The 23,699-nt window shown below is 43.1% G+C and overlaps 1 protein-coding gene and 1 pseudogene across 3 annotated transcripts in view; both read right to left on the reverse strand.

The window, feature by feature from the left end:
- Window positions 1–716, reverse strand: part of LOC104005253 (PHD finger-like domain-containing protein 5A) — a 28,253-nt pseudogene extending 27,537 nt beyond the window's left edge.
- Window positions 1–14,281, reverse strand: part of STK39 (serine/threonine kinase 39) — a 296,180-nt gene extending 281,899 nt beyond the window's left edge. For 2 of the 3 annotated variants that reach the window (XM_063790544.1, XM_515880.6), the window contains exon 1: window positions 13,902–14,281. In XM_063790544.1, the coding sequence (XP_063646614.1) occupies window positions 13,902–14,109 (208 nt within the window). In that variant the 5' untranslated portion in view covers window positions 14,110–14,281. The remainder of the gene's footprint in view (window positions 1–13,901) is intronic. The other variant, XR_010149776.1, reaches the window with a different exon arrangement.
- Between the last annotated feature and the right edge of the window lie 9,418 nt (window positions 14,282–23,699).

Here is a 23,699-nt window from a genome sequence, read left to right on the forward strand (position 1 = left end):
CAGGTATCCTACCCAAATAGTGCTTGCTGAGTTAGAATTTCTATTAAGGAACTGGCTTAAATGATGTTTTACTTGCTTTGTGATCTATAACTTAGGATAAACTATTAATCCTTGACTCACTCAAATCCCAAAATGTTTCTAACTCAAAGGAAAAGAAGGGACTATGATTCAAATTCACCGTTTAAGTGATTGAAATTAATTTTGGTATTATTTTTCCTAATTAGGGTTAATTTCAGAACTTCTTTGTAATTTCATTTTTTAAACCTTATAATCAGTCCCTTCTTCATAAGACAAACTGAAGTGATTCTGACTACGATATCCAACCAAAAGACTCTAAAATGATCTTTTTTAAGAAATGACACATTATGATATTTCTGAAAATATTGGGTTTCATTTGAACAGAATCTGTGTTTAGTCATCACAAGAACATTTCCAAAATGAGGTAAGTCAGTAAGATAAAAACTTATACTTTAAAACTATTTTCCTACGTCAACAGGGGTATCTGTTTCACCACACACAAGAATACTCTTCTTCTGAAGAGATGAATTGACTAGCTTGCAAATAGGCACGGAGTGAAAACAAAACATTTTTTAAAAATCAGGTGATGCCTGTCTCCTTTTTGTACTAAGTCAGTGGCAATACCTTTGCATGTTATTAAAAGGTGGCCTCACACTACTTACAGCCATCATAACAGTATTTAGCCAGTCTTTGAACATTTCCGAGAAGTTACCATCCAGCACCACCCCATGTAACTTTCTGTGATGAGGGAAACAGTCTATATCTGCACTAGCCTGTAAGGCAGTCGTAGCCACAGTTCATTATTGAGCACTTGAAATGTGGCCAGTGTAACCGAAGGACTGTATCCTATTTCTTTAACTTTACTTAATTAATTTAAATGTAAATAGCCACATATGGTTAGTGGCTACCAAGCTGGACAGTGTGGTGCTAGCCCCTTTCTTCTGGGAACACTGCTGCTGCTCTGATTGTTATAAAATATCAGCCCCGCATAAGGGACCACCTCTCTCCAACTAATGATCAGTCATGGTGTATGTCTATTTCACGTACTTTTCTTCAACCCTCAACTTCCTGTTCCTCCACCTTACTTTACAACACACACCCACCTCCACCTCACTGACAGATTATAACCAAAGATTAAAAACATAATCTACTGTAATAGACCAGGCAAAAGGTGATGGCTGAAATGAAGACATTGTACATTTACATATAACCTGGTTACATGTTACATAAACATGCCCTGATGAAGAAATAAATATAAGTAAATAAAAATCATTTTAATGCCCCTAAAGACGTAAGATTTTTACTGATTCCTACATATTTTTACTCTATTTATTTATTCAGACATATTTTTACTCTATTGAGTCACAGGCCAGATGCAGTGGCTCATGCCTGTACTCCCAGTACCTTGGGAGGCCAAGGCAGGAGAATCACTTGAGACCAGGAGTTTGAGACTAGCCTGGGCAACATAGTAAGATTCCATCTCTAACCAAAAAAAAAAAAATTTTAGTAGTACCTTAAAATTTATTGAGTCAATAATTTTTTTTTTTTTTTGAGACAGAGTCTCACTCTGTTACCCAGGCTGGAGTGCAGCGGTGTGATCTTGGCTCACTGCAACCACCGCTTCCCGGGTTCAGGCAATTCTTCTGCTTCAGCCTCCCAAGTAGCTGGGATTACAGGCATGTGCCACCATGCCCAGCTAATCATTCTGTATTTTTAGTAGAGACGGGGTTTCACCATATTGGCCAGGCTGGTCTCGAACTCCTGACCTTGTGATCTGCCTGTCTCAGCCTCCTGAAGTGCTGGGACTACAGGCGTGAGCCACCACGGCCGGCCCAAGTCAATAATATTTCTAACATCTGCCTTTCCACCAACAAGGAAACAATGTGATATAAGTGGAAGAAAATACTGAATTAGGGCAGAATCATGAGCCTGGGATTTTTTTTTTTTAAATTATTATTATACTTAAAGTTTTAGGGTACATGTGTACAACGTGCAGGTTACATATGTATACATGTGCCATGTTGGTGTGCTGTGCCCAGTAACTCGTCATTTAACATTAGGTATTAGGTATATCTCCTAATGCTATCCCTCCCCCCTCCCCCCACCCCACAACAGGCCCCGGTGTGTGATGTTCCCCTTCCTGTGTCCATGTGTTCTCATTGTTCAATTCCCACCTATGAGTGAGAACATGCGGTGTTTGATTTTTTGTCCTTGCAATAGTTTGCTGAGAATGATGGTTTCCAGCTTCATCCACGTCCCTACAAAGGACATGAACTCATCCTTTTTTATGATATTCCATGGTGTATATGTGCCACATTTTCTTAATCCAGTCTATCATTGTTGGACATCTGGGTTGGTTCCAAGTCTTTGCTATTGTGAATAGTGCCACAATAAACATACGTGTGCATGTGTCTTTATAGCAGCATGATTTATAATCCTTTGGGTATATACCCAGTAATGGAATGGCTGGGTCAAATGGTATTTCTAGTTCTAGATCCCTGAGGAATCGCCACACTGACTTCCACAATGGTTGAACTAGTTTACAGTCCTACCAACAGTGTAAAAGTGTTCCTATTTCTCCACATCCTCTCCAGCACCTGTTGTTTCCTGACTTTTTAATGATCACCATTCTAACTGGTGTGAGATGGTATCTCATTGTGCTTTTCATTTGCATTTCTCTGATAGCCAGCGATGATGAGCATTTTTTCATGTGTCTTTTGGCTGCATAAATGTCTTCTTTTGAGAAGTGTCTGTTCATATCCTTCGCCCACTTTTTGATGGGGCTGTTTTTTTCTTGTAAATTTGTCGGAGTTCATTGTAGATTCTGGATATTAGCCCTATGTCAGATGAGTAGATTGCAAAAATTTTCTCCCATTTTGTGGGTTGCCTGTTCACTCTGAGGTGGTTTCTTTTGCTGTGCAGAAGCTGTTTAGTTTAATTAGATCCCATTTGTCAATTTTGGCTTTTGTTGCCATGCTTTTGGTGTTTTAGACATGAAGTCCTTGCCCATGCCTATGTCCTGAATGGTACTGCCTAGGTTTTCTTCTAGGGTTTTTATGGTTTTAGGTCTAACATGTAAGTCTTTAATCCATCTTGAATTAATCGTATAAGGCCTAAGGAAGGGATCCAGTTTCAGCTTTCTACATATGGCTAGCCAGTTTTCCCAGTACCATTTATTAAATAGGGAATCGTTTCCCCATTGCTTGTTTTTGTCAGGTTTGTCAAAGATCAGATGGTTGTAGATATGCGGCATTATTTCTGAGGGCTCTGTTCTGTTCCATTGGTCTATATCTCTGTTTTGGTACCAGTACCATGCTGTTTTGGTTACTGTAGCCTTGTAGGATAGTTTGAAGTCAGGTAGCGTGATGCCTCCAGCTTTGTTCTTTTGGCTTAGGATTGACTTGGCAATGCGGGCTTTTTGGTTCCATATGAACTTTAAAGTAGTTTTTTCCAATTCTGTGAAGAAAGTCATTGGTAGCTTGATGGGGATGGCATTGAATCTGTAAATTACTTTGGGCAGTACGGCCATTTTCACGATATTGATTCTTCCTACCCATGAGCATGGAATGTTCTTCCATTTCTTTGTATCCTCTTTTATTCATTGAGCAGTGGTTTGTAGTTCTCCTTGAAGAGGTCCTTCACATCCCTTGTAAGCTGGATTCCTAGGTATTTTATTCTCTTGGAAGCAATTGTGGATGGAGTTCACTCATGATTTGGCTCTCTGTTTGTCTGTTATTGGTGTATAAGAATGCTTGTGATTTTTGCACATTGATTTTGTATCCTGAGACTTTGCTGAAGTTGCTTATCAGCTTAAGGAGATTTTGGGCTGAGACGATGGGGTTTTCTAGATACACAGTCATGTCATCTGCAAACAGGGACAATTTGACTTCCTCTTTTCCTAACTGAATACCCTTTATTTCCTTCTCCTGCCTGATTGCCCTGGCCAGAACTTCCAACACTATGTTGAATAGGAGTGGTGAGAGAGGGCATCCCTGTCTTGTGCCAGTTTTCAAAGGGAATGCTTCCAGTTTTTGCCCATTCAGTATGATATTGGCTGTGGGTCTGTCATAGATAGCTCTTATTATTTTGAGATACGTCCCATCAATACCTAATTTATTGAGAGTTTTTAGCATGAAGGGTTTGAGCCTGGGATTCTAAGGACTTTGGGACCATAGGCAAGTTTCTTCAACTTTGGCCATTAGAGAGTTTTCAGTTACAAGACAAAGCAGCTGGGATGGATTTTTTTTTCCTTTGGTCTCTTCTAAAATTAAATTTCCTAATTCTCTCTATATTCTTGTACCACTTCTCACTTAGGAACTTACTTATAAAAGCCAGCCATGACCTGCCATTCCTTCCCCAGGAAACCCCGTCTGCTGCTCCTCTTCCTTTGCTTTCTTGAGTCACCCCATAATTAAACAAACAGAGATAGTGACATTGCCTGAGAGAAAGAAAGAGAACCAGATGATTCAAATTAAAATCTAAGCTACACAGGATAGGTCAATAGGCACCAACCCACCCAAAATGTAATCCTTTTTCAATCCCCAGACTAAACAGAGTAGGAAATAAAGCAGTTGAAATACCCTTAGTACAAACTCTGGTTCAAACTGATGCAACCAGTTCAAAACAAAATCATTACTTCTTCTAAGACCCCAACCATCCACAGAATGATTATGAGAAGTCTCACAACTGTCACAGGTCGCTGGCTCCAAAATACTCCCTGAATGAAGATCTATCATTCACAGGGCAGAAAGTCATCCACCTCTACTTTCCATCTACTTTTTTCTGACAAATAGCTCCAGTGGTAACTAAAGGTTAGAAACCTAAACCCATAAATATTAATAAAATATATATTTTTTACCTAAGGGAAGAATCACATGAGCACCCCCAATACTAGGCTTCTGAGAGTTATACTAAATGCCACTTACCTGGAAGAAGTTTGAAAATAAAGTCAGGGATAATATGAATGTAGAGGTCTCTACCATTTCTATCTTAAAATGTTTTCCCATATATCAAAATACACAGTCAGTTTAAAAGGTCAATTCATCTCAATCCTCAATGTTCAAGAAGTTTCTTAAAGCTAAGCCAGAGTTTATTCTCAAATAACTGTTTGGCAAGTGAGAAGAAATGTGAAACATATCATTTACTCACATCGGATTCCAAAGTATTTATCTAAATCGACTCTAGAAATAAAGTATGCCAATCCATTCTCTAAAGGATTTTTCTCTTCTGCTTTTCAGTTAAGCCAAGTCTGTAATGCCTTTTTAATTAATATATTGAATTCTTGTCTAGTATCAAAAACTTGGCCAATTAATGGCAGATAGGGAAAAAAGAAACACTTGAATCACTTCAACTAAGAGCTGTTTTGGTATAATCTAAACAAAACTATCCTAGAGGAAAACGTATGACTTCACATGATTACATGGAGAATTTTATTTAAATAGGAAAAATAAACTTTCCCAAAAAGTACACTGTAAAGGAATTATAACATCTATTAGAATGACCCAGTTCTATGGTCTTAGCAGGTACCACAGCCATCCTATCATGTCAGTCCCTTATAATTTATAAAAATAGAACTCCTGCCATCCTAACAACCTTTGAAAGCCACTTGTTCTGCAATTCTGCTCCTGTGTTTCACCTGCATCCCTAATCGTCTCCAGCAGCCCTGATTCCTACACAGGAAGAGGCTCCACAGAACTTCAAGGTGAGTGTTATATATAAATACATGAACAGCAAGAGAGAGAGATCACTGATATACAAAAGAAAAGAAAGCTCTAGAGCTTTTGAAGGGCAGTGTGGGACCTCCCCACTCCACCCTACAATGTCTACAGATGCCAGAACTGTGGCAGGGAGCTCTGGGTCCTTTAATCCAGCCAGAAAGGCCAGCTCTCAGTCCTAAGACCTCAGGAGAGCCAGACCTCTGCCTGCCTACCTCCACAACACAGGCAGGTGGACGCACTCAAAGTGCTTACTCTTGATCTGTGAGGATTAATGAGCTAATTTCTACAGAGCCCTTTAAGCTGATTGGCCCAAACGCAACTAAATAAGCACCATCATTAACCACGGGCAAGATCAAATCCTCAGGATCCAGTGAGGCAAATTTTTAGACGTCAGGCAATTTTCCTCCTCCACAAGGTGAGGAAGGAGTATTTATCCCCAAAACTCAGACCTTCATCCAGAAAACATTTATTAAATATCTATTATGACATACAGGGTATGGATATGAGAGACCCTGTCCTCAAGGAAGACTTAACAGTCTAGAGCCAGGCTGGCAAGGAAAAAACAATTTGCAGACAGTGTGACAACTGCCAGGGAGCGAAAGACCCAACAGAGCCTGAAGGGCAAGGGGGGAGGGGGGCTCTAGAGGCAGAGATTGTTTGTGGTGACAAGAAATCACTTGTTCAGGGTATGAGAAGAGAGGCCCAGTCAGGGTGCTGGTTACATGGTGTGTTCAATTCATGAACATGCACCAAGATATACATTTTTTATATGTACACTTTTCCACATGCATATTATACTTCAATAAGGGCAATATTTAAAAGAAAAGACAGAGCTCTTTGCTACATAGATGAAAAATGGAAGGGAAGGGTCTTGGAATGGTATTCCAAGCAGAGGGAAATCTTGCCGAGAAGAGGCATTTCAGCAACTGCAAAAGGTTCCCACTGGCTGGAGAGTCTGTCCTGAGACTGGAAATGACAAGATGTGGCTGAAAAGGGAGGCAAGAGACAATTCCCAAAAGACCTTAAGCACTGTGCTTCAAATTAAGTCTTGAGGGTGACGGGAGAGCTACTAAAGGCATTTCAGCCTGGGAGCAACGTGATCAAGAATTTTGGTATAGCAGCATCTTTCTGGTAGCAATGCACACTACAGCCAGAAACAAGAATGGAAAAAAGGAACCTGGTTAGGAAATTATTACAATAATCCAAATAAGAATCGATAAGGGCCTGAACTAAACCAGTGGTGGCTGACATGAAGAGTCAGAGTCAAATCAAAGAAGATCTCAAGGACGTGGAGTATTTAGGACTTGGTGACCAAACAGATGTGAGAGATGGACGAAGACAGGAAAGTATAGGATGGCCAGCAGGTTTTGCCCTTGAGGGCTCTAAAGAAGATGAATATAGAAGAAACAAGATTAGGACTGAGGCCAGGGTGGAGAGACAATGAGTTTGACTGTATGAAGTTCCTGTGAAACATTCAAACGAAGACATTAAAAAGGTAGTCCAAACACTGGTATATAGTCAGGAAGACCCTCAGCATTTGATGTGGTAATTGAAGCTTCAGACAGACAGAGATGTGGATCCTGCATCTGGGGCAGGCAAGGGAGTACAGGAAGTCCAGAAGGAAGGCATGGCATGGAAGCTCAAGCAAATGCCTTTCCAAAAGGAGAATGAAAGATGGCACCTAACCCTGCAGAGAGCAGAGAAAAGGACTGCAGTGTCCACTGGATCTGGCCACAGAAGAGTCACAGTGATTTCAGAGAGTAACTTGGGTTTCTTAGGGAAAGGGCAGAAGCCAGACTGCAGTGGGCTGAGAGGGAATGGGAGGTTCCTTCCAACAGTTTAGCAGTGAAAGGAAGAAACGAGATAACCGAGTAGCCAGAGGAGAAAGAAGTAGGGAGAGTGTTTTGTTTTGTTCTCTTTTGTCATTTAAAGATAAGAGACAGGCTTGAGAATATTTATAACTGAGGGAAAAGCAAAGAGGGAAAGAAGGAGACAGGGAAGCAATGGTGATGACTTTATCTGAAAATGAAGGCCTCTGTCCTCGCACCGGCTGGGACACACAGGGAGCGTTTCTTTTAGTCAGCAGCATTTCCTGCCAGCATGGCAGCCTCTGGGCAAACTCAGAGGTGGAGGAAAAGTGCAGCCCTAGCAGGTTGTTCTCGGAGCCCTCTCATAATGGGCTGCTCCTCTTCAGCAACCTTCCCGCAGGATGCTCTCATCACTTGTCAGGGGGCCATTTGGCACCTAAACCCCTGAGCTGTCCAAATTGCCAGGAGCTCCACAGGTCTCTTCAGTTTCCTCCCACAGCAGTGGAGGTGCAAGGGGAAGCCAGATCCCCAGGGGCCTCTCCCCTTGTAAGCCCCTTCCAGCAGCCCAGCAGAAGAGTGGGAATAGGGAACAACCTCTCTTTCCCACTTCCTCCCTGCTAGAAACATAGCACAGAAATCTTCAAGCCACTCCAGAATCCTGCCAAAGATAGGACTGTGTTCTCTCCTGATAACTTGCATCTGATTAGCAAATGAAGTCTATAGAAGTTATGGCTAAGACTAATTGAAAGCATGCTGTGTGCCAGGCACGATTCTCAGTGCTTTACATTCTCTCATTCCTCACAACCCTATTTTTATCATCTCTATGTTACCAATGAGGAAACTGAGTGCAGACACATCTAAGTCATTTGCTCAAGGTCGCAGCGTCAGTGACCGCCATTGCAGGACATGAAACAGGCCAGGCTGTCAGACTCCAGAGCCGGCACTGCTGCAACTTATTTTCAAACACCATCAGAAATGTACTATACAATAAACCATAAAAGTCAGGGAAGAATTCATAATATCACTAGTTAAAAATCAAATGCATAAATAAAGGATTGCAGTCACTTTACCATAGTTTCAAGAGAGATCTTGAGATCTCTCCCCCCAGCCCCATGACAGCACATTTAAAAGAGTATTTATCTTGTAAATATAATTAATGCTACTGAATTGCACACTTTAAGAACGGTTAAAATGGTACAATTTTTGTTGTGTATATTTTACCACAATAAAAATAATACAAAAGAGGCCGGGCACAGTGACTCACGCTGTAATCCCAGCAACTTGGGAGGCTGAGGCAGGCGGGTTACTTCAGACCAGGAGTTCGTGACCAGCCTGGCCAACATGGTGAAACCCTGTTTCTATCAAAAAATACAAAAATTAGCCAGGCCTGTAATACTAGCTACTCGGGAGGCTGAGGCAGTGGCGCCATGCAGTGAACTGAGATGGCGCCACTGCAATCTAGCCCAGGCAACAGAGCAAGACTCTTACAAAAAAAAAAAAAAATATATATATATATATATATGTGTATATATATATATACACATACATATGTATATATGTATATATATGTGTGTGTATATATGTATATATATGTGTGTATATATATGTATATATGTGTGTATATATATGTATATATATGTGTGTATATATATGTATATATATATGTGTGTGTATATATATATGTGTGTATATATATATATATATATATAAAAATAAAAAAGAGGCCAGGCACAGTGGCTCACGCCTGTAATCCCAACACATTAGGAAGCCAAGGCCGGAGCATCGCTGAGCGGAGGAGTTCAAGAGCAGCTTGGGCAACATAGTGAGACCCCCATTTCTTAAAAATAAAAAAAGAAAAAAAAATTAGGCAGGCATGATAGTTTGCACCTATAGACCCAGCTACTCAGGAGGCTGATGTGGGAAGATCACTTGAGCCCAAGAGTTCAAGGCTGCAGTGAGGTATGATTGCACCACTGCACTCTAGCCTGGGTGACAGAGTGAGACCCTTTATCAAAAAAAAAAAAAAATACAAAATACAAAAGAACATTTCTATATACATTTTTCTATTTATTAAAAAAAAAAAGTGAAATGAAATGAAAATCAAAGCCCTGTCTTGAGACAAAGCATTTCAGGCATCATTTAGTATTTTAAAAACAACAACAAACAAACTAATCAAGATCAAAGAACCCACTGCAGCAGCAAGGCAGCCTGGTATAAAGGTCTGGGAGATCAGAAAACACATTCAGTGCTCCAGCTCCCTTACCCTAGCGCCAGCGAAGGTACCACTGTCCTCAAACTGCCTCTAGGATATCTATAAAAACCAATTCTAACCCCCAAACCATAGAAATCCACAGAAACTCTGAGAGCACAGAGCAAAGTGGGAATGCCCAGGTCTATTTACAATCTCATTTTACGAGAGGCTGTTGCTCCTTAAAGACCTGGCCATATGTGCTATTACCTGGACCTGACTAAAACGCACCTGAATGGATAAACAATGCCTCACAGGAGAGAAATAAAGCATTCAAAGGAACCCTCTGTCAAACCATGTCCAGGATTCTAGAACTCAAATTCTTCGTGTTGACTAAGATGGCAATTTGTTACTTTTAGGTCATTCTAAATGACCACCCGGGACAAAAGTGAAGCAATGCTGAGAAATCTAGTATAAAACTACATAAAGAAAGGTGCATCCTGCAAAAACCCTAAGAAAATCAAACATACGCTGAGGCAGGAGTCTAGGGTTTCTCAGAAGAAATTCAGCAAAGATAACAACATTGCTGGAATCACCTAATTCAAATACAGAAATTAGTACTTCAATGACTACAATTCTTTGAATGAGAAGTTCATTGAGGCTGCTCCATTCCATTACGGATGGCCAAGTAAACACCTATATGATTCACTTTCATTCCCTGTTTAACAAATCTAGGTAATATTATTAACACCCCCAACAAATAAACTAAGTTTTCAACTGGCATAGCTTTAAGTGCCCCTTATACTTCTAAAGGTAGGGGTACCTACCTTTGGGGGCTCAACTCACCCCCAAATTCCTTCTTTAGAGAGGTAAGGAACAAAGATTAACAAGGCTGAAGAGTATAAACAGGTCGGAAAGCCTCCAAAAAGACAGAAATATTTGAAATCTACTAAGACAAGGATATCAATGGCTGGAAGAAGGAATTTAATAATTTCCAACATTTTTAACCCCTCTGTAAATATAAAGCTCCCTCCCATCGATTTTACATCATTTCCAGGTCATGAATAAACTTCTGAACCAGAAAACTCCTAAGAGCATTACAATTTCTCCACTGACGTTTTAAAACACAAGAACAACAATACAATAAAGAGAAAACTTTATTTTTAGGTTTGCAAAATCCTGTGTTTATTTTTCTAAAACTGAAGTCAAACAACTGAACCTGCTTTGTTTGGATTTTAGTAAACTTATTCTCTCTTAATCCTGGGGGACCAAACTCTGCCCAGAAGGAAATGAAGAAAAAGTCCTCCGTGCCCGTGCCACGCTGGAAAGTTAAAACACGGTGCCTCCTTTGGTTTTCTGTTCAGGCACATCTGAGCCTCCTGCTGCTGGTCACGGTTCACACTGCTGGAGTCATATCATATGACACCTGCCGTATGGCGGGTAGAAGCAAAGGCTGTCAACTGGCATTCATGTTGAAACTGGTTCAGTGTTTGAACTGCTAACTTCTGCGTGTAATGTTTAAGCAAAAGTGCTTAACCACAAGTTCAGTCTTAATCTCTCAACTAGCATTAAACCCTAAATGGAAACAGGTTTGTAATTCCTTATAAACATTAAGCCCTTGCGAAAAACCTATTCCAGCAATTTGACTTTTCAATAACAGGGCCTCCACACAGGCCAACTCTTTCTCTTTTAGTTGGGAAAATATGAGATAAACTTTAAATGTAGAAAAGCCCTTCCCACAATGCAAATGCACAAAAGTCAGGGTAGAATAAGCAGGTGTTTTTGTTCTCAAATTCCTCAGGTAAATTTCTTTTTTTCCACTAAACTGACCAACCATAATTAACACTGCTGGGACTGCAAACAGAAAGAAGTCCTGCCATTAATCCCACTCAACTTGAACTAAGATTTTATTAGTTCACAAAAAAATACTGTTTTCAAAAGGCAACGTTTTTATTTTAACCCTAATAATTGACCAAGTAGGTATATAAATTGATTATAACTTCTCCCAATCCTATGGACTCTATGGAGAATTATGTGGCAGATACCATTATTCAACTTTTATGGCCCACCTCTTCCTGTCAGAGCTCACAGCTGGTTAGTGAAGGCAACAGTGGAAATAATTAAGCACCTTACAAACTCAGACTTAAAACCCAGCTCAACTATGACCTCTACTAAGAAATACTCTGCTTCCTTCTCTTTCCTGGCAGTCACTCCCTCCTTCGGGCTCTCCCAGCACTTACTCATCACATCCTATAGGATCCTTTCCCTATGTCTCCTAACAACTTAGGGCAGGGATCACTTTTGTTAATTTCTATATTGCTAGCAAGTGGGGCAATGCTTGGGACACAGCAGGCCTTCAGATCTTGTTGCGCAAATAACAACTATGAGGTTACATGCTATGAGGTCTGTAAAAAGAGGGGCAGAAGAAACCACGGCATTTTGCCTTGAAAGAAGCAGAAGGCTTCTCAAGGAATATTCACACTCACCTTGGAAGCGGAGTGAGATTTAGTACACAAAGATGGGCACTCACAGGAGGGAAGAGCCTCTGCAAGGCAGCAAAGAATGGAAGACCAGATGTGCGGAAGACAGCGGTGTATTCAGGAAGCAATCACTGAAGAGTAGACAATGGGAGGAGGCAGGCAGGTTGAGGGTACAGGGCCTATATGCCAGGTTAAAGAGGTTTCCATGGAATATTCCAGGCTTTGAGAAGCCCCTGAAGCTATTTCAGGCAGTGACATGAAGACTCATCCCTTTAGAGTCTTTGGTCAAAAATTATGAAAGATCTGGGTTTTCAAAGAATTTTGTCTACAGATGCCTATTATAGGTTATCTGAAGCTTGTATATATCCTAGGTTACTGACCTGCCCAACATTTTCTCACATATTTTTATGTATATATTGATATATATATTTCCGTCTATGCTGTTTTATTCCACAATAGCAGGTGATAAAGGCTCATTTAAACACCTAGTGAAATTTTTATATCTGTTTTAATTTTTTTAAAAGGAGGTGAAAATTTTTTTGAAGTGAAAGTTAGAAAAAATACTTAAGATAAATATTCTGAACTCCTTTTTCATCGCTGTACTTATATACCAAGATTCTGGGAAGGCAACATCCCATCCCTGCGTCAGTAAGGTTAGACGCTGAGGGCCCACTTAACCTGGAGGCTTCCCTAAGTGACAAGACCCTCAAACTGGATGATCCAATAGGGAAGGTTCTAAGTGAAGGGACAAAACAAATCTCCTGGCCCTTCATGTGCCAAGGAAAAGTAACGCCGAGCCCTGCGACTCTGCCAGGTATTTAAAAATGTAAGATAAGGTGATATTTGTGAGCCGGCCAGAAGGCAACGAAAGGCAGAGAGCAGATCACCGGCAGCCTCGGATTTCACTCTTGCAGCTCGGCCTGAAACAGAGGGAAGCATCGGCCCGGTGCAGGGCAGGAGGCCAGGGCACCCGCTTTCCCCGGGGGGCCGGACTGGGCGGCAGGCGGCGCACCCTGGCACGGAGGGAGGCGGGTACCCGGGCGCGCCGAGTGGCGCGGAGAGCCGGGCTGCAAGGCGGGCGTGGAGTGGCGGCTGTCAGGAAGAGAGGCCAGCATCCTCCCCGGCCTCAGGAAAGCACCGGGGCCTCCGCGGCTTCTACGTGGCCCCGTTACCCACGACGAGAGGGTCACGACGGGAGGCAGAGGAGCGGCTGCGCCCGCAGAGTCCCCCAGGACGCGGCCCCCGGGGCACTGGAAACCCAGGGCGGCGCCCCCGCAACCACACCCCACCTGCGGCTGCCTGTCCGCGTGGCCACCGGCCACGGGCTGCGGTCCCGGCACGCGGGGGGAGGAAGATGCGGCGGCGGCGCCGGGTCCTCCGCTCCACCGCCCCGGCGATCCCGGAGATAAAAGTTTGCAGCATGCGGCTCGTCTGCAGTGCGAGTCACATCCGCCGCGCCGCCTCCTGCAGCACCAGCGCTCAGAGAACGAACAAATACATTAAAAATTCAAAACAAAACAAAACAAAACAAAACTGTTGAAGCCGGTAGGCCCCGAAGCCGGCCTCTCTGCCTCCAGGGCGTGCATGCAGGCTAGCCCACCATCCCGCGCCCCCTCCCGCCCCCGGCCGCGCCTCCCGCCCGGCCTCGGCGCCCGGCCTGTGCCGGCCCCGCCGCGCCCGCCGCACTGACCGATAACCTCCTGCAGCTCGTACGCGTCCCTGCAGATGGGCCAGCCGACAGCCTGTGCCGCCGGGGCTGGGGCCGGGGCCGGGGCCGCGGGAGCTGCCGGGGCCGGCGCTGCTGTCGCGGCCGCTGGGGCCGCCGCCGCCGCCGCTGTCACCGGGGCCGCCTGCTGGGGAAGCTGGACGTGCACGGGCGAGCCGCTCGGCTCCGCCATGATGCTGCGGAGGAGAGCAGGAGGACGCGCCGGCCGACGGACGACCTTCCACTTGAAACTTCCTTTGCCTCGCCGCCGACACCTCTCGGCCGGCGCACGCCCTCCCCGCCCGCCGCCGCCGCCGCCGCCGCCGCCGCCGTCCCCGCCGAAGCCAGCCAGGAGGGGAGGGAGCAAGGGAGGCCGAGCTGGGCGGAGGGAGGAGGCAGCGCCGGCGGAGGCGGGGAAGGGAGGAGGCGGCGGCCGCTGCGCTCGCCGCGCGCCCAGAGCCTAGCGCGCGCTGTTCTCCGCCTCGGCGAGGGGAACCGCCGCCCCCTCCCGCTCCCGCTCCGCTGGCGGCCGGGGAAGTTCCCACCAAAGGAGTCAGGCCGCTTTGTGTGTGCTTTCGGGGCCACCGGCCCTGGTTCTCCTCCTCCCTCCCTGCTCTCCCTGCGCCTTCGCCCCAGACAATCAGGCTTGCCGGAGGACGCCCCCTGGGGACCCCGAGGGCGGGGTCGTTGAACGGCCGCCAGGTTCTCACATTCAGAATTCTCCTGCCACCAAAGAGAACCTGAAGTTCATTTATAAGTTGACGAGCGGGATACCTACACGGTGTCCCTTTGCAAGACGCCAGTTAGAAAATAACCCAAGTTGTAAGTTTCCGGCGCTTTACCTGCCGGTATCCCTTTCCCACCTTGCCTAATCTAATCGCAGTCCTTCTAGTTTTTCTTAGTAAATGAAACTTGATTCCTTAGGTCTCTGGCTGTTCAGACTTCATTTTTTCCAAGCCGCTTGGATCCCAGGGAGGCGATTTAAGGGGCTGTGGAATTAGAATAAGACATGCAGGAGAGGTTTAGAAAGTTTGCTCAAATTCTACACCCTTAATAATTGCCACATTAGCCCGTGAGGACACTGAGGCCAGACATCAGGCGTTTCTTTAAGAGCGTATACTTGGTGGGGAAATAATTTATTGGGGCATGAATAAACTGTGTTGGAAACTTTTAATTGCTGCTTTTTCAACACCCCAAAAATAACCTCGTCTGTAAAACTGCTATGGTAAAACCATAGGTTTTCCTAATTATAGGTGTCATATTTAACAGTGAATGTTCTCTGTGTTCCTTCCGTGGAGGTGACCAGGATCCACCGTTCTTGTCTCCAACTGAAACGGGGCAGTAAACCAATAGTATTGGTCGTTTGGCCAAGATGGTCTTGTCTGGTTCTCATTGCTAGGACTGCTGAAGAAATAGGTAAGAATAATGAGGATGTAATAAAAACTCTAGGGATATCATGATTTTGTCTCCCGAGTGTATGTACAGAAATCTCACTAAAATTTTTGAAAGATTATTCAGAAGAAGCCCAGAAATTTATTAGGAAAGTTAGTTGTCTAATCAAAACATTGATGTCCACTGAAGATGAGGGCACTTAATCTCTTGGAGCATTACAAAAGTTGGAGTAAAGCAGCTACCTCGCTCTGGTCTTGAAGCAGAAGTTCATGCTGAACTAAGTGTACATTCTTTGATGCGGAGGACTTCAAAAACTGTGTCTTGTCATGTCTGTCAAGAAACAGAGCCCTTCATAAACAAATTCTAGGCCTCTGAGGAACAGGGGAGCTCTTTATACCAAGCCATGGCTGCTGACCTCTTCAAATGCTGCCTCCACCCTACCCCAAAGAACTTTTAAGGACTGTTTTTAAAGGAAAAGAAAAATGATCAAATGAATATGACTTCCATTTTGTCATATGAATTTCTATTTTTGGCTTTCAAACCATGAAGTGGGATTATGAAGACCAGGAATGTTCTTGGGACTTAGTAGGAAAACATGATACTGTCAAGATCAATATCACAGAATTGAATCAAACACAGATCAATTAGTCTCCCACAAAAAACAACTGTTCCCCAGTCACAGACTACATGTCGGTCTCTAGTCAACCGCTTTCCAAATGGCTACCAGGATGAAGACTTGCTTGAGCGGATGACTCAGTGCACATCCATCATTTCTACAGTAAATCGGTTTAAAGAAGAATGTCCCCTGGCATTGCTCTTTGGCATCATTTTTATAAATGAAGAACAGAATATGAATAATATTTTAAAATTATACAAAAGCATTAGAGTTAATGTTTCTGTAAACAATTGGGTAAAATGGTACTTAAAACTTAGAAATATATGTTTTTTTAAAGTATTCAACTGATATGCACTTTTCCCGGAAAATCCATTACTAAATTTAAATTGAAAGATGGGGATGGAGGCGGGTGCCTTTAAAATATAAACAAGGTTTATTTCAATGCATAAAGAGTACATTCAGTGAGCGATGTTAAAAATAGAAAGGAAAAATAAGGGTCTAAATGTTTTTAAAGTGTATCCAACTGCCTCATGATGTGTTCAGGGTTTCTCAATCTCAGCGCTGTTTTGTGTCAGATAGTTCTCTTCGTTGTAGAGGTCTGTTCTCCTGTGGTATGGTCTGAATGTTTCTGTCCCCCCAAAATTCATATGTTGACACTTAATCGGCAGTGTAATAGTATTAAGAGCCTTTAGCAGGAGATTGGGTCATGAGGACAGAGCCCTCCTGAGTTAGATTAGTGCCCTTATAAATGAGGCCGGAAGGAGCTTGATGACTCTTTCCACCTAATGAGGATGCAGCTAGAGGCATTAGCTATGAAGTAGAGGGCAAGCCCTCAGTAAATACCTAATTTGCTGGCACCTTGATCTTGGACTTTCAGCCTCCAGAACTGTAAAAATGAATTTCCGTTGTTTGTCAGCTACCCAGTCTAAGGTATTTTGTCATACCAGCCAGAGCAGACGAAGGCACCCTGGCCTCTATGCACTAGATGCCGGTAGCAACCCTGCTGCTGACATTGTGACTATCAACAATGCCTCCAGACATTGCCAAATGTCCCCTGGAGGGTAAATAATGCTTTAGGTGAAGTAAGTATACAACATTTTCATTTTATAAACAGATTATTGCAATGGTTATTTGTATTACAAAGAGGTTTCGTAGAGTTCCATTATTTATTCATAAACCCTTTGAACATCTAAGAGAGGATGTGTAGTGAAGTGGCCAACGCCTTGAAGAAAGAAAGTACTGGATTCAAATCTAGGCTTCGATGTTTTGTTTTGTTTTTTGAGACAGAGTCTCGCTCTTGTTGCCCATGCTGGAGTGCAGTGGCACAATCTCAGCTCACTGCAACCTGCACCTCCCGGGTTCAAGCGATTCTCTTGCCTCAGCATCCCAAGTAGCTGGTACTACAGGTGCCCACCACCACGCCCAGCTAACTTTTGTATTTTTATTTATTTTTTTGTTTTTGTTTTTGAGACAGAGTCTCGCTCTGTCACCCAGGCTGGAGTGCAGTGGCGTGATCTCGGCTCACTGCAAGCTCTGCCTTCTGGGTTCACGCCATTCTCCTGCCTCAGCCTCCTGAGTAGCTGGGACTACAGGCGCCCGCCACCACGCCTGGCTAATTTTTTTGTGTTTTTAGGAGAGACGGGGGTTTCACCGTGTTAGCCAGGATGGTCTCGATCTCCTGACCTTGTGATCCGCCCGCCTCGGCCTCCCAAAGTACTGGGATTACAGGCGTGAGCCATTGCGCCTGGCCTATTTTTGTATTTTTAGTAGAGACGGGGTTTCGTGTTGTATTTTTTTGAGACAGAGTCTTACTCTTGTCACCCAGGCTGGAGTGCAATGGCATGATCTCGGCTCACTGCAACCTCTGCCTCCAGGGTTCAAGGTATTCTCCTGCCTTAGCCTCCTGAATAGCTGAGATTACAGGTGTGTGCCACCACACCAGCTAATTTTGTGTTTTTAGTAAAGATAGGATTTCACCATGTTGGCCAGGTTGGTCTCAGACTCCTGACCTCTCAGGTGATCCACCCACCTTGGCTTCCCAAAGTGCTTGGATTACAGGCGTGAGCCACTGTGCCCAGCTCAACAGTTTTTCTAGAGACAAGGTGTTGCTCTGTCACCCAAGCTGGAGTGCAGTGGCATGATGATGGCTCACCGCAGCCTCGAGCTCCTGGGCACAAGCAATCCATCTTCCTCAGCCTCCCAAGTATCTGGAATTACAGGTGTGTGCCACCATGCCCAGCTAATTTGTATTTAATTTTGGAGAAGCAGGGTTTTGCTATGTTGCCCAGGATGGTCTTGAACTTCCTGGTCTCAGGGGATCCACCTCAGCCTTCCAAAGTGCTGAGATTATAGTGTGAGCCACCATGCCTAGCCTCATTTTTTTTAAGTCTCTGCCTTTGGACTTACTTCACTCTCTGAGTCTCAGTTTTCTCCTGTGCAAAAATCAGTACAATAATAGCTTCCACATGGGTTGTTATAATGGCTTAGGATAATGGATGACACATAATAGAAGTTTAACAAAATGGAAACCACCACCACCATCATCATCATCATTCCTGTCTGCCAAGATTTGTAGCAAAATATATAGTGCAAAGATATATAATTACAAGAATGAACTTTGCAGAATATAAGCTCCCTGAGGGCAGGATTTTTTGTTCCTTTGGTTTACTGCTGTATCCCAGTACCTAGAAAAACACCTGGCACAGAGGACACTCAGTAAATATTTGTTAAATGTTAATATAACACTTTTTAAATATATAAAACATGCTTTTAAGCATCAGAATGAGTCAGCACTGTCAAGGGTGGATTTTATGGGAGGAAATTGGAGGCAAGGAGACCTATTTGGAAGCCATTGCAATAGTCAAGTTAGAGAAATGTAAATATTAGCTATTATATGCAGGATAATGATGAGGAAAGTGGCTTTAAAAATTATTTACGGAGCAGAGAAATAGAACTTGACGACAGACAGATAAGATTCTTTTAAAAGTCAAATTGCCCCAATGCATTAAAAAAGTGGATGTGCACAAATGCAATTTATAAAATGTTTTAGAAATGCATCCGTGGGAGAAGTGAGAGGTTGTCTTGACAGATGATCATTTTCCCATGGCTAAAATGTAATCTAACGCAAAAGCACCATCATTGCATGGTGGAAAATAGTCAGCTATTCTAAGGTCTGAAGAAAATCGATCACCGTCATTTGTCATGGCCAACTCTTTCATACCCACTATTTTGGTAACTCGTTTGAGTGAAAAGTTGTGAAAGAGCTGGACTTGGGTTATAATAATTGTTTCCAAAGACAAAGATTAAACTTTTTTTGAATGAGGGTAATGGTAGGGCATGATGGAAAGGGCATGGCTGAATTGAAATCCCTGTACTACACTTTCTAGCTGGTAGTCTAAATTTTCTGAGCCTCTGTTTTCTTAAAATTGGGACAATTAGCCCAGGACTGTAAGAGCTATGTAAGAATTAAATGAGCTGGTATGGGCAACACGCCTGACCCACACACACGTTGTAGTGGTACAGTGGATGGCTCCGGAACTTCTGACTAGGAGGGCCCAGGGGTAGTAGTCTCAGGGGAAGGTAGGTATTAAGGTTGAATCATGTCCCCTAAAAGAGTTGAAGTCCTAAGCTCAGGTAGTTGGGAATGTGAACTTATTTGGAAATAGAGTATTTGCAGAGGCAAAGACTGGATTAGTCTGGGCCCTAATGCAATGACTGGTATCCTTATAATAAAAGAGGAAATTTGGACACAGAGACAAATAGAAACACACACACACATACACACACACACACACAAGGAGAATGCCATGTGATGATGGAGGCAGACATTGGAGTGATGTGTCTACAAGTCAAGAATGCCAAAAATAGCAGGCAATCACCAGAAGCTAGGAAAGAAACAAGGAACAGATTTTCCCTCAGAGCCTCCCATAAGAAATCAACCCTGCCAAGGGTTAATTTTGGACAGCTAGCCTCCAGATTGTGAAAGCATAAACTTCTGTTGTTTTAAGCCCCCCAGTATGTGTATTGGTTACAGCAGCCTGTCAACCTAAATAACAAACACAGAAGGAGACTCTAAAAGAAAATGATGCTTATTTTGGAATAGGGTTCTTGTACATAGTAAACTGTGGGTATTCAGGGAGATAAAGGTTTTTTGTTTGTTTGTTTGTTTGTTTTAAAATGAGGAGTCAATAATTGTTTTCAGATAATTATCCTTGGCTACAAGGATGAATAACAGGGGTAATACCAGTCTGAGGTTGGACAGTTGTTGGGCGGTTGTTGGGCAGACGTCCTCACAGAAGTATTGTGTGCCTATATGTGTGCATATAAAGTTGCAATGGCCTTTTTGCAAGGTTGTGGTTTTTGCAGCCTTTTGTGCATGAGAGCCCTCCCTTCCTGTCCTTCTCAGTTCTACTTGTCAGGGTTTTCACCACAACTCCATTTTGATTCTGACAACTTTCAGAAGCCTTAGGAAACTAGACAGTGGAATTATGGGATTTGCTCTTTAGCCAGTTGCATTTTATTTGAACTGGCTTTAGCAATGAGCACTAATGAAAATTAGCCACTGCTGGCTGTGTGCAGTGGCTCATGCCTATGATCCCAGCACTTTGGGAGGCTGAGGCGGGTGGATCACCTGAGGTCAGGAGTTTCAGACCAGCCTGGCCAACATGGCGAAACCCCGTCTCTACTAAAAATAAAAAAATTAGCCGGGCATGGTGGTGGACGCCTATAATAGTCCAGCTACTTGGGAGGCTGAGGCAGGAGAATCGCTTGAACCCAGGAGGCGGAGGTTGCAGTGAGCCGAAATCATGCCACTGCGCTCCAGCCTGGGTGACAGAGTGAGACTCCATCTCAAAAAAAAAGAAAAAAAAGAAAAAAAAAACGAAAATTAGCCACTGCTTTAGAACCGACTGTCTACCAAAGCCGTGGACTTTACAGCTTGCTTTTAATATTATTGTAAATGAGAAGAAAACTGCAAACATAGTAACTATCTGAATGAATTCTCAGCAGTGACAGCAAATGTCCATCTGAAAAATGCATTTGAAAATGTATGACCCTTTCCAACTTTGAAGACCAAGCCATCTCGCACTGAACATAATAACAGAAGTGTCGTGTGCCTTCCACTGACACAACTAATGCTATTACCCAAAGTCCAGAGCTGGTGTAACTCAATTTTATTAGGATTAGCACAATTTAGTGTTCAGGTGTCATTACTACCTATTTCCCAACAATAAACAGAAAGAGGATTTATTTTAGATTGAATTATTGCAGAGACATTGCATTTTAAATTCATCACATGGATTTAATGGGTTAAATTTATAAGAGTTATAACTTCCAGACGTGTTTTCATTTATTTCCCAACCAGCTATGGAAATTGACTTTCTATTGCATTTTATATTACACACAAAATAGCTCTGGTGACAGTTAATGTCTTTTTATTAATCTCAGAAGTTTCTGACCCTGATTTGGGTACTGATGGAGTACTCACTAGAAGCCCTACTATCTCTACCCATAGGGGAAGACTTCCATATTTAGCAAGGATTGCCCTTGGCTAAAACACCAGAGGGCATTATAGTCATCTACATGGCATACATATTTCTTTCATGCTGTCATCTGTCTAAAGCCTGATAGTCCCGTCCCAGGCAGAATGACATAAAAATATAATTTAAAGCAATTGATTTTTTAGTGCAATCTCTGTGGAAGAACCACTTCAAGAGGAATCCATTCATTACACATGAAACAGCACTTTCTGAAAATATTTTGTTTATCCCTCTCACCTTCAGATTCTTACAAATACCAAGGATGTCTGAAAGCCTTTTACTTCTTTTCTATTCAAAAAACTTCCCACCAAAACCACCATAAGCCCTAAACACTCTTCTATCTCTGCCCCGGGCCTCCCCTGCCAGGCTCAGATCTTCATCTGGAGAGACAGCTTGGGTTGCATGTATTCTGAAAAATAAAGGAGAGCCAGGGACTGGCCTGGCTTATTAAAAAGGATGTATGTAGTAAAACACAATTTAATTAATATTCATTCATTCTATAAATACATTCTTAAGGATTAAGTGTGTGGCACTTTGCCAACTGCTGTGGGTAAAATAGGCAAAAGGATCTCAGCCCTTAAGAACTCTATATAACCTAGTGAAACTCCACTTTATCCAGTGTCGAGGCTTCTGGAGCTCCAAAACATGTGAATAACACTTAAACTAGCGAGAGTGGGCCAGGTGAGGTGGCTCACGCCTGTAATCTTAGCACTTTGGGAGGCCGAAGCAGGCGGATCGCTTGAGGTCAGGAGTTCGAGACCAGCCTGGCCAACATGGCGAAACTCCATCTCTACTAAAAATACAAAAATTAGCCGGAAATCTCTTGAACCCAGGAGGCGGAGGTTGCAGTGAGCTGAGATCGTGTCACTGCACTCCAGCATGTGTGACAGAGCGAGACTCCACCTCAAAAAAAAAGAAAACAACAAAACTAGGGAGAATTGTCCAAACCAGAGGTAACAGAGATGTATTATGATGGGTCAGGTTTACTGGTCAAAATAACTTCTTTTACTATCGATTGACAAAGTCTTTAAAACAAACAAACAAACCCAGGTCCTTCTGGTACTAAAGTCAAGAAAAGAAATGGCAGGGCATGGCAAGAAAATAAAAATGAAAACCAGAGAAAAGAGAGAGCAGAAGGAGAGGCAGCAAGAGATAAGAGTGAGAGGCAGACAACTTTGGCATTTAGCACTTAGGAAAGGACAGCAGAAATGGCCTTGAGGAGAGAAAAGAATTGGAGTGGAAGGAAATTCAGTATCAGGGGCCAGATCCGCATCAAAGGAGACACAGTCCAGGTGCATGCACATATGTCTACACAGCGTGACTAGTGGGACCATGTCACACCAAAGAGTCTTGGCCCAGTAAGGCACATTGTCCTGCCAGAAAGCTAGTCCCGCATTGCCAGACCTTCCTGTTGTTTCAAGAGAAGCCAACAAATCTGATTTCATGTGAAATTTCTCAGCTTTAAAATATCGGCCCATCTTTATAAAATACTGTACAGAATCTGATACCATACACTTAATGTTTAAAAACAAGAGAACAACACTAAATGTAGTCTTTGAATAAATATTTAGTGAAAAGTGATTGGAATGATAAATTCCAAATCCAGTTGTTACCCCTGGAGAGGGAGGGAGAGAAGGAAGGAAGGGGAAAGGTACACAAAGGGCTTCTATTGCATCTATGATGTTTTATTACTTTAATAAAAATGTGTAATAAATAGAGCAAAATAATAAGATTTGTTAGACTGGATGGTAGGTGTGTGAGTTTTTATGACATTATTCCCACTGTTCTGTAGGTTTGAAATATTTCACAATCTAAAAACAATAATACTTTGCAGGACAAACAAAACGTCTGTAGTCCACATCAGGCTTGTGGAGCACTATTTGCAGACTTTGCACAGCATGTTTTAATGGGCATAGAGCCCATACTTACATCAGACCAGGAAGAACAGCCTTTTGCTTGTCCCCAGAGTAAGGCGCAGGTGATCCAGGTGTTCTTCAGCCTAGCTGAGTATCAGAGTCACCTGTGCAGCTTGTCAACAATTCTTATTCCTGGGTCTCACCTGCATTCTACTAAACTATAGTCTGCAGGTAGAAGTCAGGCATCCAGGTGACCCAAAAGTTTAGCCAGAGTTGAAAATAACTATGGTAGCCCTGAGAACATCACTGTGACACATGAAAGCCACACCAACTAGCAAAGCACAGGGGTCAGAGAGCTCCCAACAGGGTGGCAATTTTAAAA

Source organism: Pan troglodytes, chromosome 13 (assembly GCF_028858775.2).
Source record: "Pan troglodytes isolate AG18354 chromosome 13, NHGRI_mPanTro3-v2.0_pri, whole genome shotgun sequence".
NCBI classification, from domain to species: Eukaryota; Metazoa; Chordata; class Mammalia; order Primates; family Hominidae; genus Pan; species Pan troglodytes.